The sequence below is a fragment of the Dromaius novaehollandiae genome, chromosome 1, assembly GCF_036370855.1.
Source record: "Dromaius novaehollandiae isolate bDroNov1 chromosome 1, bDroNov1.hap1, whole genome shotgun sequence".
In the NCBI taxonomy this organism is placed as follows: Eukaryota; Metazoa; Chordata; class Aves; order Casuariiformes; family Dromaiidae; genus Dromaius; species Dromaius novaehollandiae.
Genome location: NC_088098.1, coordinates 7,753,101 through 7,768,873, shown reverse-complemented (window position 1 = coordinate 7,768,873; position 15,773 = coordinate 7,753,101). Strand labels below are relative to the sequence as shown.

Sequence of the window (15,773 nt, the reverse complement as noted above, 5' to 3'; positions counted from 1 at the left end):
ACACACATACATATAGGTATTTGTACGTGTATATATATAAAATAGAAGAAACACTGTTAGAATCTATCTAAAATTCATTCTCCTGCAAAAAAAATCTTATAATAGCCTATTGGAAAGGGACACACTCTTTCCAATGTCTTTTGCAACAGGCAGCGAAAACGCTGTACCGCTTTGGGTGTGCTTTTTGTTCAGTCGAGCATTGCAAGGAGCCCTGGGCTAATAGATGTGACAGTGAAGGATTTTTATAACATCACTGTTATATAACTTTGTGATTTTCGTAGATGGTTAGCAGCAAAAGCGCTGCGTTGGACAACGTGAAGTCATCTCTCAAAATAATGTGATAAGACAGGCCAAGTGTAGTCTGGCATGATTTGCACCGGGGACTAGTGCAGAGTCTCACTGCAGCGCAGCCGCTCCCAGGCTGAACTGCTGAATCAAAGGAGCCTGTAGAGCTCAGAAATGGGGGGGGGGGGGGGGGGGGAAGTGTTCACCCTTGGTGCTTAATAGATAACATATCGTAACACCAAATTTAAATTAAACGTGCGCTGGGAAGGGATTTGGGGGTTTCTTTATTTCTCTGTCTCAGCGGCAGTCGGCACACAGAGAACATGATACAACTAGCTCAGCATGCGGGGTTAATCACGTAGCTACCCGGCAGTGTTTAACCTGGTGGGGGCCCGCCGTCTCCGGGCGGTGATCTCCGGGCGGTGATCGGCAGCGCCGCGCGCCGCCTGAAGCAGCACCTCAGCGCTTCAGTGGTTACAACGTCTTTCTTTAAAAACTCCCTGAAAGTTGGCAAATCTCTTTTAGGCTCTCTGGTGCGATTTTTCGACAAACGCAAAAATACACTTCAGCAATTCTGTAGGCCCCACATTATTATTATACACCACAAACAGCCAGAGTAGTTATTGATTTTCAATGATAAACTTTTATTCTGAATATACTGTTTTTGCACAAGAATTACACAACAGTTTGAGGATTATAAATTTTTTATAACATTATTGTACAAATTTTTACAAAAAAATTGTTTTTTTCCAGGCTTGTCAAGTTCCACAAAAGTGTCAAGAGAACACAAGAAAAGGGAGAAAGACCCGCCTGCCTCATGAGAGCAAGCCAAGCCTCTTCTGCAGGAGCGCACACCGAGCATTTCAATAAAAACACCCCAAAAGCATGACCCAGACGTTCCATACGACACGAGGAGAGAGGACAGCGTTGTCACAACCGCAATTTCATGGCATCTGAACAAGACAGTATCTCTTTAGCCTCAGCGAAACGATTTCTCCAAGACGCTATTTTTCTTTTAAACCATAAACAGCACGGATGCGAGTAGCTGGGACGAGGGCCAGGCTAACTTTTCAAAACTCTTGAATTGTTTGCAGACACTTTGTTTTACTCTTTTTACAGTAGTGTACAATGAATATTAACAATATTAACATTGTGGTATGAAGAAGAAAAAAAAGAAAAGGTTGGCCTTTGTTAAAGGCTTGAACGTCCAATGAAGCTGGGGAAAATTTTTACTAAGAAAGGAGTTATTAATAATCCGCCTTCAGCAGACATTCAGAAAACATCGCAGAGCTTTGCAGTGCCTTGTAGGCATTCACACACTTCTTGATAACCAGGATCTGAATTTTAGAAGCAGCGGGATTGAGGTTGCGTTTTGAAATTAAGACATAGTAAGTACGCTCTCTGAGCTTCGGTGTTAATGGGAACAAAAGGTCTCAATGTCTTTTAAATGGTACTGAAAAACTCTCAACCACAGCAAGTAACACTTGGGTTGCAAAGGTCACTTAAAAGGGATACTGCCTATTTGAACCCAGTAAGGCCAGTTTTTTACGTTAGTAAAAGGAACGTTATAAGAAAACTTACAAATGGCAGCAACACTGTTTTTTGTCAAGTTAAGCAGTAAAGCCTCAAGCATTAGAAACATGAAAAAAGATCATACTAAAGTCTCAAAGGTACAGGACCTAAAAATCTTGTCAATCAAACCTGCTATGTCATGTTAAAAACCTGTTACAAATATGGACCACGGTCAGTGTTTTGGCAGTAATGCTGGTTGTTTAAATGAAAAAATCAGAAAGAAACCTTTCATGTTAAGTCCTAAGACCATGTGTTGTATAGTACCAGGCTGTCACAGCCTTCATGGTGGTTATTTGTCAGGCGTACTAAAAGCTGCGTAAACTAAAACAGTTGAAACAATTTATCCCTTAATGCTATTTAAAGGTTCTAAGCAAATATCAGCATAGCTTATTATGTGATTTCTTTTTTTTTAATTATAGCATATTGTAATTTGAAAATGTCCAAACTGAAAGCCCAGGATCAAGTTTCTTCTCTAACAAACAAGAGAAGATGACTACTATGCATTACACGAGAGTAAGAGCGCTCTTCTGCATAAGAATACGGATCTGCTCCCAGAAGTTATTTCTAACAGACTGGTCTTTTTGACATAGCTAATGTTCACATTGCCTTTGCCTTCTGGTGTGTTGTGTTTTGTAGGTACACAGGGAGGGCATTTTAAGAAATCTGGAACTTTTAGATATCATTTGGCTACAATACGATTAGTTTTCTGAAAACAGAAGTCAAAACTTCATTTCTTTTGTATTGAAAGTACTGAATTTTATGGGCACAGTACTAAACCCCCCAGGAGGGCCAAATCCTGAGCTTTTTATCGCAACAGACAGGTTTTATTGGTAGAAAACTAGGGTGTGTATACAGAAACATAGTTCTTCAGGTATTAGAGGAGGGAGCAGGAGAGGAACAAAGATTCTCCCTCCTGCCTTGCCTGAGTGCTCCAGAAGGACATGGGGTGAACACCAAAGCCCCAGCTGTCTTCTGGAGCAGCACGGCCTTGCGCCAGCTTTCTTTATGCCTCCAAACTCTAACCAGATCTTCATGAAGTAACTCAGGATGGGGCTCACCCCTGTGAGCAAATTCTTCTGAAATGTAAGTAATGCTACTTTTCCACGAAGGGTTTCTTTTGGGAAGCTAAGTGAAAAACTATAACATACTAATATTCCTACAAGCTTCCGAGTAATTAAAAGAGCAAAATCCAAACTAATACATAGTTTAAGTAATCTTAGAGTAAGAGCTATGAGTGTAGTAAGTATTGGCCTAATCCTATAAAACTTGCTTTCCCCATAGGAATTCAGCTGAGGATATTAAAGAAAACACTAGGATACTGCCTCAGCATTAGAGAGACTCAGACTAATTGTTTTATCAGGTGGTATCGGCGATGGGGTGAAGAGAGGTATAGTAATGTGACTGGAAGGAAGAGCTCCAAGATTATCTTCACCTCTGTTACTCAAATTAACTTGCTTTTCTGAAGGAAGCCCTGGAGTCATCCAACACAGTCAATTGTACTTTTAATCCCATGACTTGAGATAATTTTAAAAAGCTAAATTTGATCCCCTCCACCCCCCAAAGAAAGATCTGTGGGGCTTTTTTACTGCTTTATCTTACTGTAGTCCCGAACATGAGAAAATACATAGCTGGAACCAAGGTATATGAGAAAAATAATGACCCAACCATGGGTACAGCTATAGTAGACATTTGATCTTTCAAGCCATGCCATGGCTTTGAGTAGCTTCTTCAGTTTTCATTGGATATTAATGCATGCCCGATTATTTCTTTAAGCTTTTGACAAGATCAAAATGATATCAGTTGCCAGCATATACATACCAATGCTTTGCATTTTCTTACTTTTTTAAAGAGCTAGTGTATTGTGCCATGTTAATATTTGCATATTGCAGTTGTTAGCAAAATTGTACAATATCAGCAGAGTTGCACATTCATTGGTTTAGCTGTCTTGCAATACTGTTTAGTTCTGAAAACTAGAAAAAAGCGCAAATCATATTCTGCATCAACACTATGCTACACTGTCATATTGCAATTTACTGCACCAATCTGTATCACCAATGAGGTTGTATAAAAACAACTTTTAAAATTATTATTCACAATCAAGTATCAATGTGCATACATAGAGATTCAAGGCTCCCCATTTGTTTAGATCTTGTTCTAATTCTAGCAACCAGGTGATTGGCTCTGTTAAATTTGCTATTTCCAACAATATACAGCAACAGAAAAAGTTTTAACATTATAGATGTTTTTATATAAAGGAAACAAAGGGGGAACCTGATATGAACCTTACAGAACATATAACTTCAAAAATAAATGTGTCAAATCTGATTTTTATATACTGAAAATATCTGTACACAGATTTTCATATGAGAGCGCTATTTTGTAAAAAATTCACCTCAACCCTTTTGCTACGATAGCTAAATTTTCCCTATTTTCTTAGGTTTTTCATTGCACAGTATATTCAGAGCTCTGTTTAATAATATAATTTAATATGATTTGATTGCAACACATTGCAATGATCAGTTTCTCACACAACAAAAGAATCACTCAGTTACCTTTTCAATGGACTATACTCTACCATCAAAGAAAACAAACTGAAAAACAATAACGTAGCATCATCATCATCATGCAAAATACCCTTGGAAACCAACGTTCAATAATCACAAAGACTTTTTTTTTTATTCACAAGCATTTTGTCTGAGCATTTGAAGGCTTTGACTAGCATTATATATAACTGCATTGTGAAGAGAAGGTGATTATTACATTGAAATTAACATTTTTCTGATAGATGACAAAGTTCAAGAACAAAATCGCTTTTCAGTTAAGCTCTCAAGCACCTTTATATTTCTAAATACAGTAATTTCTCCCTTTCTTTTTTTTTTAACCAACAATTTATGAACTTACCAAACTTGGCTGGCTACCCGTTGTGATTAATTTTGGAAAATAAACCACTCATCATAAAGCATGTCAATGCTGATAAACTTCTGATGAAGACTAGGCAATATTTTCATTTCACTTAACTGATTTGGACAAAACTGATGTTCAAAGCAGCCATCATGGTACTAGTAAAGTATATCGGGGCAGTACTTTTTTTTTTTTAATATATATATATATATATAAAACAAATGTTCATGTAAAAGAATATAAGATCTTCAAGAAAATCCAAAGATTAAAATAAATGAAAATTATATATATAAGCTATTTTAAGGGGAGCCCTTTTACATGAAGTCATCAATATTACACCAGCAAACAAACAAAAATCTGAGATTCCCCAATGAAGCACGTACAGAATTCTGTTCAGATGGCATAGATGATGCAGCATTCACACAAATTTAAGGATCTGACACTCCAACATGCAGCCACTGTGGGTGCCTTTATGAGTCTCACAAAGAGTGATAACCAGACACAAGCATTGCTGTTCTTCTGCTGTCTGAATAGCTGACCCTTTTAAAATGAAATTGAGGCTATCATTTTGTCCAGGTCTTCATTAAGTTATGCAGGTTTTGGTTTAGCAAGGTCATAACTGGGAGTGTCTGCTGCCAGATAACAGCCAAAGTAGGACAAACTGAATTCCTACCATCGACCACAGTGATGGACTCAGACCAGAGACACCACCGCAGTCAGCTGAATCTTCCTGTTGACAAGAAAAGAAGAAATAATTTAACATTAATTACAAACATATTTCCTGAGAAATAATCTATATTTTAGACTTAAAAAATTTTGAACTATCCTTGAAGCACTCATTTTAGTGTCCAATACATCATTTTGCCTAAAATAACATCAAAATAGTTCTTGGAAGCTTGTCTAATGTTTGATACAGAGAGTGGCATTATTACAATAACTGTAAATATGGAAAGATTAAATACTTACAGAGTTACTGCAGTCACTTATGAACTAGACAGGATGGTTACACAATCAAACAAGAAATAATACAAATTATGCCTGGGAGCCCTGAAAAACCACATCTATGCTCCTTAGCATTACATTAACTTCAGGATTTTGAGTATCACTTTAATGCAAGGAAAGATGGAAGAACAGATAACTTCTCAAGCTAAGAAAACAAATACAAGACTATATTCACGCCTATTAGATCGACATGGTCACACATTAAAAAGAATATACTTTACAGCTACAGATACAATCAAAAAGAATGAAATTCCCTTCTGTCTCTGATGCTGCATTCCAGTGTAAGAACCAAATTTTATACAGGCTTTTTGTACACCTTTTGTGACATCTGTAGACAAGACACTCCTGAGGCAGTTTGAGGGCTTGCTGCGAGGTGCGCTGCTCTGTCACACACCAGTAGATCTAACTTCATTATGCCATCAAGGAATCAGAGCTCTTGGATTACATCAGCCTTTTTCCCTTTCTCCTTTACCATTAGCTGCTGTTATTTGGCCATATTTTGCCTATAATACATGGTGTCTTTTGCATCATGGACTTATATTCATTAGTGTGGCTGAAATACATTTGATACAAGTCCTTGAGTCTTTAACATCTTAATGTTCTATTATTTCTCAAGATGGACATAATCTACATTTCACTGTCCAGAACTCCAGGGAAATGTTCCAGCCATCCCCTGCTATGGTCTGTCCTCTGAGTCCCAGATCCATGAGCAGATCTGTGGGCTGAGAGCATTTGAACTTCCACTTGTTTTTGCGGTATTCTACACCTGTACTGTAATGAGACATTTTCCATTTATTTGCACCAAGAGATCCAGCGTCTCCAAGGACGAGACAGTGATCAAGGCAGGGAGGGACTTAAGCTTATTAGGAACTGGGGAAACTTTCTGAACAGTAGGAACATGTGCAGGAAGGGTAGGCTGCACCTTAGCTGTAACAGAGCTGGGCTGCTGGCACGGAAATTACAAAGGTTGCAGGGGAATATTTAAAATAGAAAGCAGAGGAAAGCCAAAGGGCATGGAACAGCGCCTGGTTCAGACTGACATGCCCCTGAGGCAGATATAACTAATATTCAATGTGCCTTTGAAAAGGCCAGGAAAAGAATAAAACAGTGCAATCAGAATAAATAAGGAAGGCTCCTTTACGACACCATCAGTTATTGGCACATCCTTAAGCAAAACTTCCAAGTGCTTCTGTACGTAGGAATGTAAAAATAGAATGGGCGAATTAAGACACTGGTCATCAAATGATCATCCCAGTGTAACAGACATCTCAGAGACCTGGTGGAAGGAGAAGAATAAGTAGGATAGAGCAAGGTCAGGCTACCAACTTTATAAGAGTGATAGTGTAGGACATCAGTGGGAGAGGGGCACGGCCTATAAAGGATAATATGAAGTGTAATAGCATAAAAGTATTGAAAGAAAAGGAAAGTGTAATGGAAACCCTGGGGGGAAGAAATTTCAGAGTCTAATAAGTGACTGCCTCCTATAACAAAAGAATAGGTGTTTTGAACCTTGAGTGGTGCACAGGACCCACTTCAAAAATTACTAGCGGAGAACTGCTCCATCGTAAAGACCACAATGCAACTGGACTTAACATTATTCTGTGAGAGATCAGGCCAAATAAATCCAACACAAAAGATACACAATTTCAAGAAAGGGAAATACATGAAAATTAGGCAAACAGTTAAAAAAACAGGAAAAAATAAAAGAAAAAAAAAACTGGAATAAAACCCTGAAAGAAGCAGCCTAAACAGCAAGACCACCATAGAATTCCAAAGGTTGTATTGCATTGGAAGCCTGGGTAAAATGAATGCCACAATTAAAATGAAAAAACAAACAAATAAACAAACGAAACCCCAAATCTAAGCCAAAATAAAACAAAAAAACCCTGCATCAATCAGTACGGTGACTAAGCAGGCTGTCACAGGGAGAAGGTCAGCATTTAAGAAACAAAAAATTTACTGAAATGAGGAGAACACAAAAGCCCATTAAAATGGCATATTAAATATAAACAGGAAATTAAGAGGGCTGATAAAGAATATGATAACCTCCCTGCAAAGTGAGGGCAAAATGATGGTAAAAAAATTTTTGAATAAATCATAAGCAGGAAGCCAGATACCGAAGTAGTGTAACTGCTTGATGACAGAGGTGTAAAAAAGAATTTCTGTGATAAGGGTGTAGCAGAAGATTTAAATGAATTCTTTGTTCCAGTCTTTAGGGATGACGACTTCTGTGAGATTCCCACCACACCTGACATATTTTTCCAAGCAGATAGTTCAGAGGAACTAGATCAGCTTGAAGTAAATATACAGGAAATCACAGCGAGCAGACAAATTAGATTCAGTAAGGAATGATAACATTCACCAACAGTCCTGAAGAAACTTGGATGGAAACTTGGATGAAGAAATTTGGATTGGAAAAAAATATTCAAGTTGTTCTTCTAAAAACAAATAATAATCTAATTTAGTCTTAAAGTAAATGTCTCAGATTAGCTGCTGTTCTCTATCAACAGTAGCCATTGTCCAGACATGTCTCTGCCATCTGTTAGCTTTGTTATTTACTTCTATAATTTTGACATAGGCTTGTTTAGTTGATTGCACTCTATAAGTTCAAAAATCCTAAGGTTTCCAGTCAGCAAGGAAGTCATAAGTGAACTTTCCTGCACCAAATTTGGAGTGAGATGCTAAGATTTGAAGATGCACTGAACTTCCTGGTTTGTTTAGTTTGGCTCCATTGCTTCTTTGCATCTGCATTGTGTCTTGTCATGTAGTTTTATTTCTATTCTCAACACCTAAAAATAACCCTGCTGCTTCTTCCTCACAGGGACTACCATTAGGAAAAGAATCATCAGTACAGGTTTCTCCTCATTTGAACTCAGTGAACAGTGCTCAGTGCTGCCTCTTGGTACTTAAGACTTCTACCACTCAAATTACACAACAGAGTCATATTGGAAGAAACAGGCTAGACATAAACATGAAATTTAGTATTGTCCAAAACAGAGGGAAGATGTCTGGAGAGCAAGTAAGAAGAAAGCTGTAGGTCTTAAAGCAAATCTTTGCATAATAGGAAGGGGAAAATAACACCACAGTGAAAACACCGTCTGGCTTGGATACAGAGGGTCTAGATGGATTTCCATCTCGAGAATTATACAGTATTCAGCTTTCACATGACCTCTGCGTTAGATCAAATATTAGGTAGATTATACTGATGAATTAACTCTTCCAGTATATGTACTTTGGGGGGAAGGGAGGGAGGGGAGGAGGGACTTTCCATTTACTTGCTGAGATTTTTTTGAACTACATTATGTTTGATGTGCACAAATTTTAAATTCAACTGTTATAGTATGGTTAACAGTCCTGCTGGATTGAAAATATTTTAATATCTTCCATCCTCACTATATAACTACCCAGACCAGTTTTTAAAAAAATTCAGTACTTCACAGCAATAGAGAATGTCTTGCAAACCTCACACAGAAGGGGTGGGTGGGTGGGTGTCCCCTAATCCAAGACAAAAACAGTAGGGCAAGGAAGGTATACTGAATACTATCTAAATTAATTCCTTCCCTCACCCCGGCAGCGCACATTGTAATTCTCAGTATTCTTGCATGTTTTCAGTGTGGTGAAAAAAATCACAAAAATGTCAAAAGGAAAAAGAAGAAAGATTGATTACATCCTAATTTACCTAAATTCAAAAAATCAACCATTTTACAGAAGTGAGTGGAATACATCATTATTTTGGATGAGAACAGAATCAGATTCAGTGAAACCTCAGTTTTGAATGGTCTTCAAAATGTCTTATTTGAAAACACTTGCTAGTTCTTCAGCTTTAAGAAAACTTGTAAGCAGTTTCCTATAAACCTTAACTCTAATCTCATGAAATTCCTTATAATAAATTAGACAGCATCATTTTCACTGTCATCTTCACATCTGCCAGTGCAATTAGACAGCAACCACTTCCACTGAACTTTTCCAACCCATTACATTAGTTGCTACTACATATGCTCAGAAACTCTAAGTATTAACAGATTGGTTTGGGATGCCTTTTTATTGTTATCTTCAAAATGACATTCTGTATGTGACTTCTCTTCACTGGAAAGAATCCTCTTTACACGGTTCCTTTTTAGCAATAGCATATTAGAAATTTCTTGCATTAACAAGTCACACGTAAAATTTCCTCAGATATTTAAAATGGAGAAGTGTCAAATCCCAATGTCATCTTCTTCATGTCATGCTTTACTGCAATAACTCCAGAGAGGGATATTTTACAACATCACACACTGAAAATTATTCAGTACTTCCAGGGGAGAAATTAATGCTTTTATAAAACCATACATTTGTTGCTAAGCATCAAAACCACACATTCATTGCTAATTATCAAATCTTACTGGAAGGCAATACCAGTATATAATTTCAAAGACACGCACACACACAAGTACATATACATGTATATACACATACATGCATAAACCTGTACACATAGTTGTTATCCCTTTAGAGGCACTCTGCAACTAAGTAAGTTGTATGTCTTGAAACCTGAATCACATATCAGAGCCCATGTGCTACACTGACTATAAAAGAATAAAACAGAGATCTCTGTGCCAAAGAGCTGCTAATCTGACCTTTGTTATCAGCTGGTTACCTGTATACCAAAGTTATACCTTTTATAAGTGCATATTATAACCGCTTTACATTGGAAGGAAAATACCTTTATTTGTACTTAGGAGATTTCAGTTTCCATGCATAGTCTTTCTTATATGTTCTATCACTTCCTATCATCTGGACTACCACACAACAGAGTCAAAGCGACACAGCTATGCACAGATAGACTGGGGATACATCCAGCCCCCTCCAGAGGCGTACAGTCATCCATGGTGCTAATCACTCTCAAAGCCCCCACTGACATCACTGGGAGGTGATGGAAGAAAGACATTCCCAGAAGGGCAGGAAAACTTGTAGAGTTCTTCTCTTTATTATAAGATATGGCAAACAAGAACAGTGTGCAGGTACAAAGTAGGAACAACCTGTTCAAGGGGTTGATAAGACTATATTGTTATGCCTGATGAAAAGAAAAAGCTGTGGTTATCGAACCTGATCTGCTGGTTTATATCTGTGTTGGCTTCAGTGACTTTAATAAAACTACATGGATTAATGTCCAGTGAAATCCTGATACCAATATCGCAAAGTTATTAAAAACAGTATGGATGAACAAAATAACCTGTATAACTTTCTGCTGCCAAAAGTCTATCAGCTAAAATAATGCTTCATGGGTTTCCACCTGTTAAGCATTTTGGTTTGCATTCTTGAGCAGAAAGACCATTATGGGCATTAAGAATTCAGTTCAAGGTGAATCTCTGCTGCGTTATGTACATTAGGTAGTAGCTTTTTAATTAAAAGAAGGTTACTTGCAGAGCAAACTGCTAAAGTAAGAGTATCAGATGTTAATCTTTTAGATTTGAATGTCAGATATCACTGGTTTGGGGGAAGGAACTTTCACCCTTCCTTAAAACCTTGTGCCATGTCTGTGCAAGCTCCTAGGTTTGCTAGAAATCAGATCATTTAACACAGAATATGAAACTTCAGAATTACTCAGTTATAGCTATTGCACAGAAGACCAGGTTTTTCATTGGTACTTAAGTAAAATTAATTGAACCTTCCCCAAAATTTAAAGATAATGAGAACTGTTTTAATTTGTTATGATTTGTAATATTGTACTACACTAACTCCGAGAAGTCACCTATAAGGTTCCATCTGTGCTTCTGACTGTCAGCCTTACCAGGATAGATATGTTAGTACCTCCCTCTAGTGGTTTTCTGAGTAGTTATATTGATTAGAAACCCCCTCCAACAAACAAGGTCAAAGAAAATGGGTTTTTTGACCCTTTATTCTCATTAGATCAGCAATTCTTTTGCATACCTGTCACTATCACAGCAGTGCAAGTTCCCAGACCATTAAACATAACATGGAGAAAAATGTCAAGGATTTTTTTTTTATTTTTTTTAAAGGAACCCCTGAGTCTTTTCACTAGCTGAACTTCAGGTTTGACATATGTATTCATGTATTTCCTTAGAAGAAAAAAAAATCTGTTGTAGTTGAATATGTTTAGGTCTCAATAAATTAGAAAGTAAAACTAAGAATTTTCTGAATTCATAGTTTAATAACCTAATCAACGCACATTGTTATTTTTTACCATTAACATTTGCATGAACTCAAATGCAGTGAAGACTCCTTACTGTTCTCTATAGCGATGTTTCAGTTATTCTTACACAAAGCACTCAGCTACACTCTCCCTAGGCCCAGCTTTACTTTCACAGGTATTATATTCTCTTCCCATTACTTTGTAACTTTGATTATTTCTATGTAGAAAACTTTCTTCTTCTTCCATTTCTTTTTAACAAGGACAAGGGTTAACAAGGGAAAAGTGTTTTGAAGTCACAAAGGGAAAGACAAAGACTCAGTTTGCACACACACGATCCTGAAGAGCCAGCCCCAGAAACCCTACAGGTTCTTGTGCCGCTGTATTTGCTATCAGAGAGGCCATCGTGTTCTATAATTCTGATTTATAAGGCTCAAGACAGGCTTTCTTCATATTCAATTCCTCTTAATATTGCAACAGTAATTTGCTCCAGATTGTTGCTTTTGGGACTTGCTTGATTCTGTTTTCTTTTGTATGCTTACTTAGTAAAAAAGTCTGCTAAATTTTTAAGCCAAGAACAAAACAAAAAATTAGAGAAAGTAACTGACCATCCACACCACATGAAAACTTGCAGAAAAATGAAGATAGGAGCGGACGTCATGGCAGAGGCACGACTCGTTGTGCATATAGGCTGATCCTATTAATAACAGGCAAAGTAGCAAGTAGAGGAAAGGAAAGAAAACACAGAAAAAAAGACATACAAGATGAGATATCATGCAGTTTGCTGGCAGTTAGCAGAGTTAATGTGAAAGCATCCACCCAAGAGCAAGAGATTCACAGCAAATATTGCAAATAAACTTAACCAAAATAGTCCACTGTTACAAAACACATGGCTTACACACTGATTAGCACATCAAGCTAGTGAGCAAGAATTGCACTTTCACACACAATAGTATCCGGACTGATATCTGAAGGGTTCAGAATATTTACAATGGCCAAATAGCTGTAGGATAGTTTTTCAACTTTCTTTAACCTTGTTGGTCCTTTTTTAAAATAAATTGATTACTAGAAAAATGAATTTAATGCCAACTGTTTGGGAGTTTTTAAACACAACAGACATCTCAATCATTATGCCTCATTAAAGAAGAGAAGAGAATATACTGTATCAAAACATGGTATAGAGCAGTTAGAGCAAGTGCTCTTGGCCAACTTCATTAAAAGTTGTGGGCAATCTTTCTTTAGCAGAAATTCTTCTTTGCAGAAATGGGACCAGGCATTACAAATGCATTTTTAAATAAATTATTTTATATAATTGAAGATACTTCCCTGTTCAGTACTCTCTGTCCTGAAATTTGCTCTGAACAGCTTCAATTCAACAGGATTTTGAAAGGTAAGGGAGAAGTTCTATTCAAAATAAACTGCATCATATCTGGGAAAGTTACCATTTTTCCTGCTCTAAAACTATAACAGTGTATACAATACAGGGAAGGCTAAAGCCAAATAGCTTTGCTGGTTTCAGAAAAGAAATGTAGTTTTATACGTGTTAAGAATTTGGCCTAGTATCATGACACATTTGCAGCATTTCAAAGAGAAAACAACATTCTAAACCAGATACCACAGAACGCATTAAATAATATCTGGAACCACTAATAAAACGATTCTACTTCTAAACCAGGATTATCATCTAATTACTTGCCAATATAAAAGAAGAATTGATCCTGACAGCACTCTGTGCAGATCATCAGCTTTATGCTTGTTGATATTTTTTCACTGGGAATCATGCATGAAAGTGCAATGGTTATAGGAAAGGCAGATAAGAAAGCAGCTGTTAATTTTATGTTAATCATGGGATACTTGAAATAGAGTGACTATGGTTTAGAGTGAATGTTTAGTGATAGATAGGGTTACGAGATATCGAGATACATTTAAACACAGATTTCACTGCTCTTCTAAACCACCTCTGCAACTGTTTTAAAAGGTAGTCCGAAAGTCTTACAAGTTCAATTTTACCTGTTTGGCTTCATCAAAACAGACATCAGGCCCTTTTCTGTATCTAGGTTGTTTAACCATTTCACAAGGATTTGGCCCTTCATCTGTTTCTCTGGTTAAGGAGCATGACTGGTTTTAGTTGCACAATACATTACTGGGATTAACAGTCTGCTTTTATCTTTGTCAGAAAAGAGAAGCTTTATGATAGTTCAGGTAGCACTGAAATAAACATCCATAGTTTCAGTTTCCTGTCTAAATAAAAGAAAACCAAAGCAAACCAAACCACCAGAGTAATAGAAATCAAATACTCTTTGTCTGCTGCTTCTTTAATAAAGAAAATTAAGAAATATTCAGCATATCTTTGCAAAACCAATACTTTCAAAAGCAATACACAAAATTAAAATAAAAGCTGTTTTTAAAAACATTTTATATTACTTTCACTAATATTACATAAACATCACAAAAAATATTTGATGAAATAGTAAGCCTGCTACAATGCTTTCTTGGGTTGAGTGAGTAATACGGTTTGTTACTATTGAATTATTCTGGTAAAATGAAGTACAGTAAAGTAGAATAAAAGACAGGAAGCCTATTTGGACAAGTAATGGTATGTACATGCTGAAGATTGCACTGAAGGATATGGGAGTACTGTTGAAGGCCTATAAGAGCTACTTGTTTTAGTGTGTGTGTGTGTGTACACATATATATAAAAAAAATAATAGCACCTGGACGTCATAGACAAGATCATCCCAGTTCGTGTAAGGTGCTGCATACATTGAGATTAAGTGATATATAACCTAATTAGATCTCATTAGCGTTTCAGTTATGAAGGGAGACAGAAAAAAAATACTCTCCAAACTCTAACGGCAGAACAGTGATAGAAACAGGAGCAGTGCACATCACCCAACGTGCTATCAGCTCACTGTAAATGTGAGGTAATACATTAACAAGTCTCTGAGGTCTGTAATTGCTGATATTTAAACATAAATACTCTAGTTCATATTTGCCACATGCTATCAAGGCACACAAGTCATTGCAGCTCACCTGAAATGCACTCATTTAGCAAACTCTGTAAAACAGTCTTCTGATGAAACCTGCTTATGTTCCCAATCTGTACATTAAGCTTTTTATCAGTCCTACTGTCAGTGGTACACATATTCAATCTAGGCTACAGCTTCTTAAAACCGCTGAACACTTTAAAACTTCTATATATCTTAAATAGCTCTAACTTTTACTCAAAACAATCCCATTTGTACAGTAATGGTGGAATATCACAGCAAATTTATTGCAGTGAATGGAGTTGCCCAGTGGAGGAGAAGACAAGAGGGCATGGAATTTAGTTTTATAGTTCAGTGACCTATTTCTGTCTTCATTCAGAGTTTATCAGACTTATCTCCCCTTTCCTCTGTGGGGGCCTAGATGAAAGACAAGTCAAAACGCAGAAATACTCTAAAAGACCGTGTGCACAGCCAGAAGGAAGCAGAGCCTAATAATAAACATCCAAATAGCACCCAAAGGTCACTCTGCCTATTGGTGTGATGTTATGCTACATCTGCATTTTACAATGTCCCTTGGTTATAGAAAAGAGAGGTTAGCTTAATGCTGCATAGTTGAAAAAGAAAGTAAAATAGTTCATTTAGTCAATATAAGCCCACCCAGCTGCTCTGGTTGCCACCTGAGGTCATTTACTGCTCTTTGGAAGGTTAAGGCCGCACCAGGAAATGCAAGTAATGTGTCCATTTCCCATTAACCGTGCTTCATTTTCTGTAGCAAGTCTTGTCCATAAATTCAGACAGTAGCAACTGCTAATCAAACCATCACGGACTAAAGCCGGTTAGAACACAAGGCTGCGCTTACACGGCTCTGTGATGACAGGGCTGCTGCTTCCACCTCG

The 15,773-nt window shown here is 37.2% G+C and overlaps 1 protein-coding gene across 2 annotated transcripts in view; it reads right to left on the bottom strand.

Annotated features, from left to right (window-relative positions):
* Positions 1-905: 905 nt before the first annotated feature.
* Positions 906-15,773, bottom strand: part of CACNA2D1 (calcium voltage-gated channel auxiliary subunit alpha2delta 1) — a 413,553-nt gene continuing 398,685 nt past the window's right edge. For both annotated transcript variants that reach the window (XM_064504936.1, XM_064504943.1), the window contains 2 exons: positions 13,901-13,983; positions 906-5,488 (listed from right to left, as the gene is read on the bottom strand). In XM_064504936.1, coding sequence (XP_064361006.1) covers positions 5,372-5,488; positions 13,901-13,983 — 200 coding nt within the window. In that variant the 3' untranslated portion in view covers positions 906-5,371. The remainder of the gene's footprint in view (positions 5,489-13,900; positions 13,984-15,773) is intronic.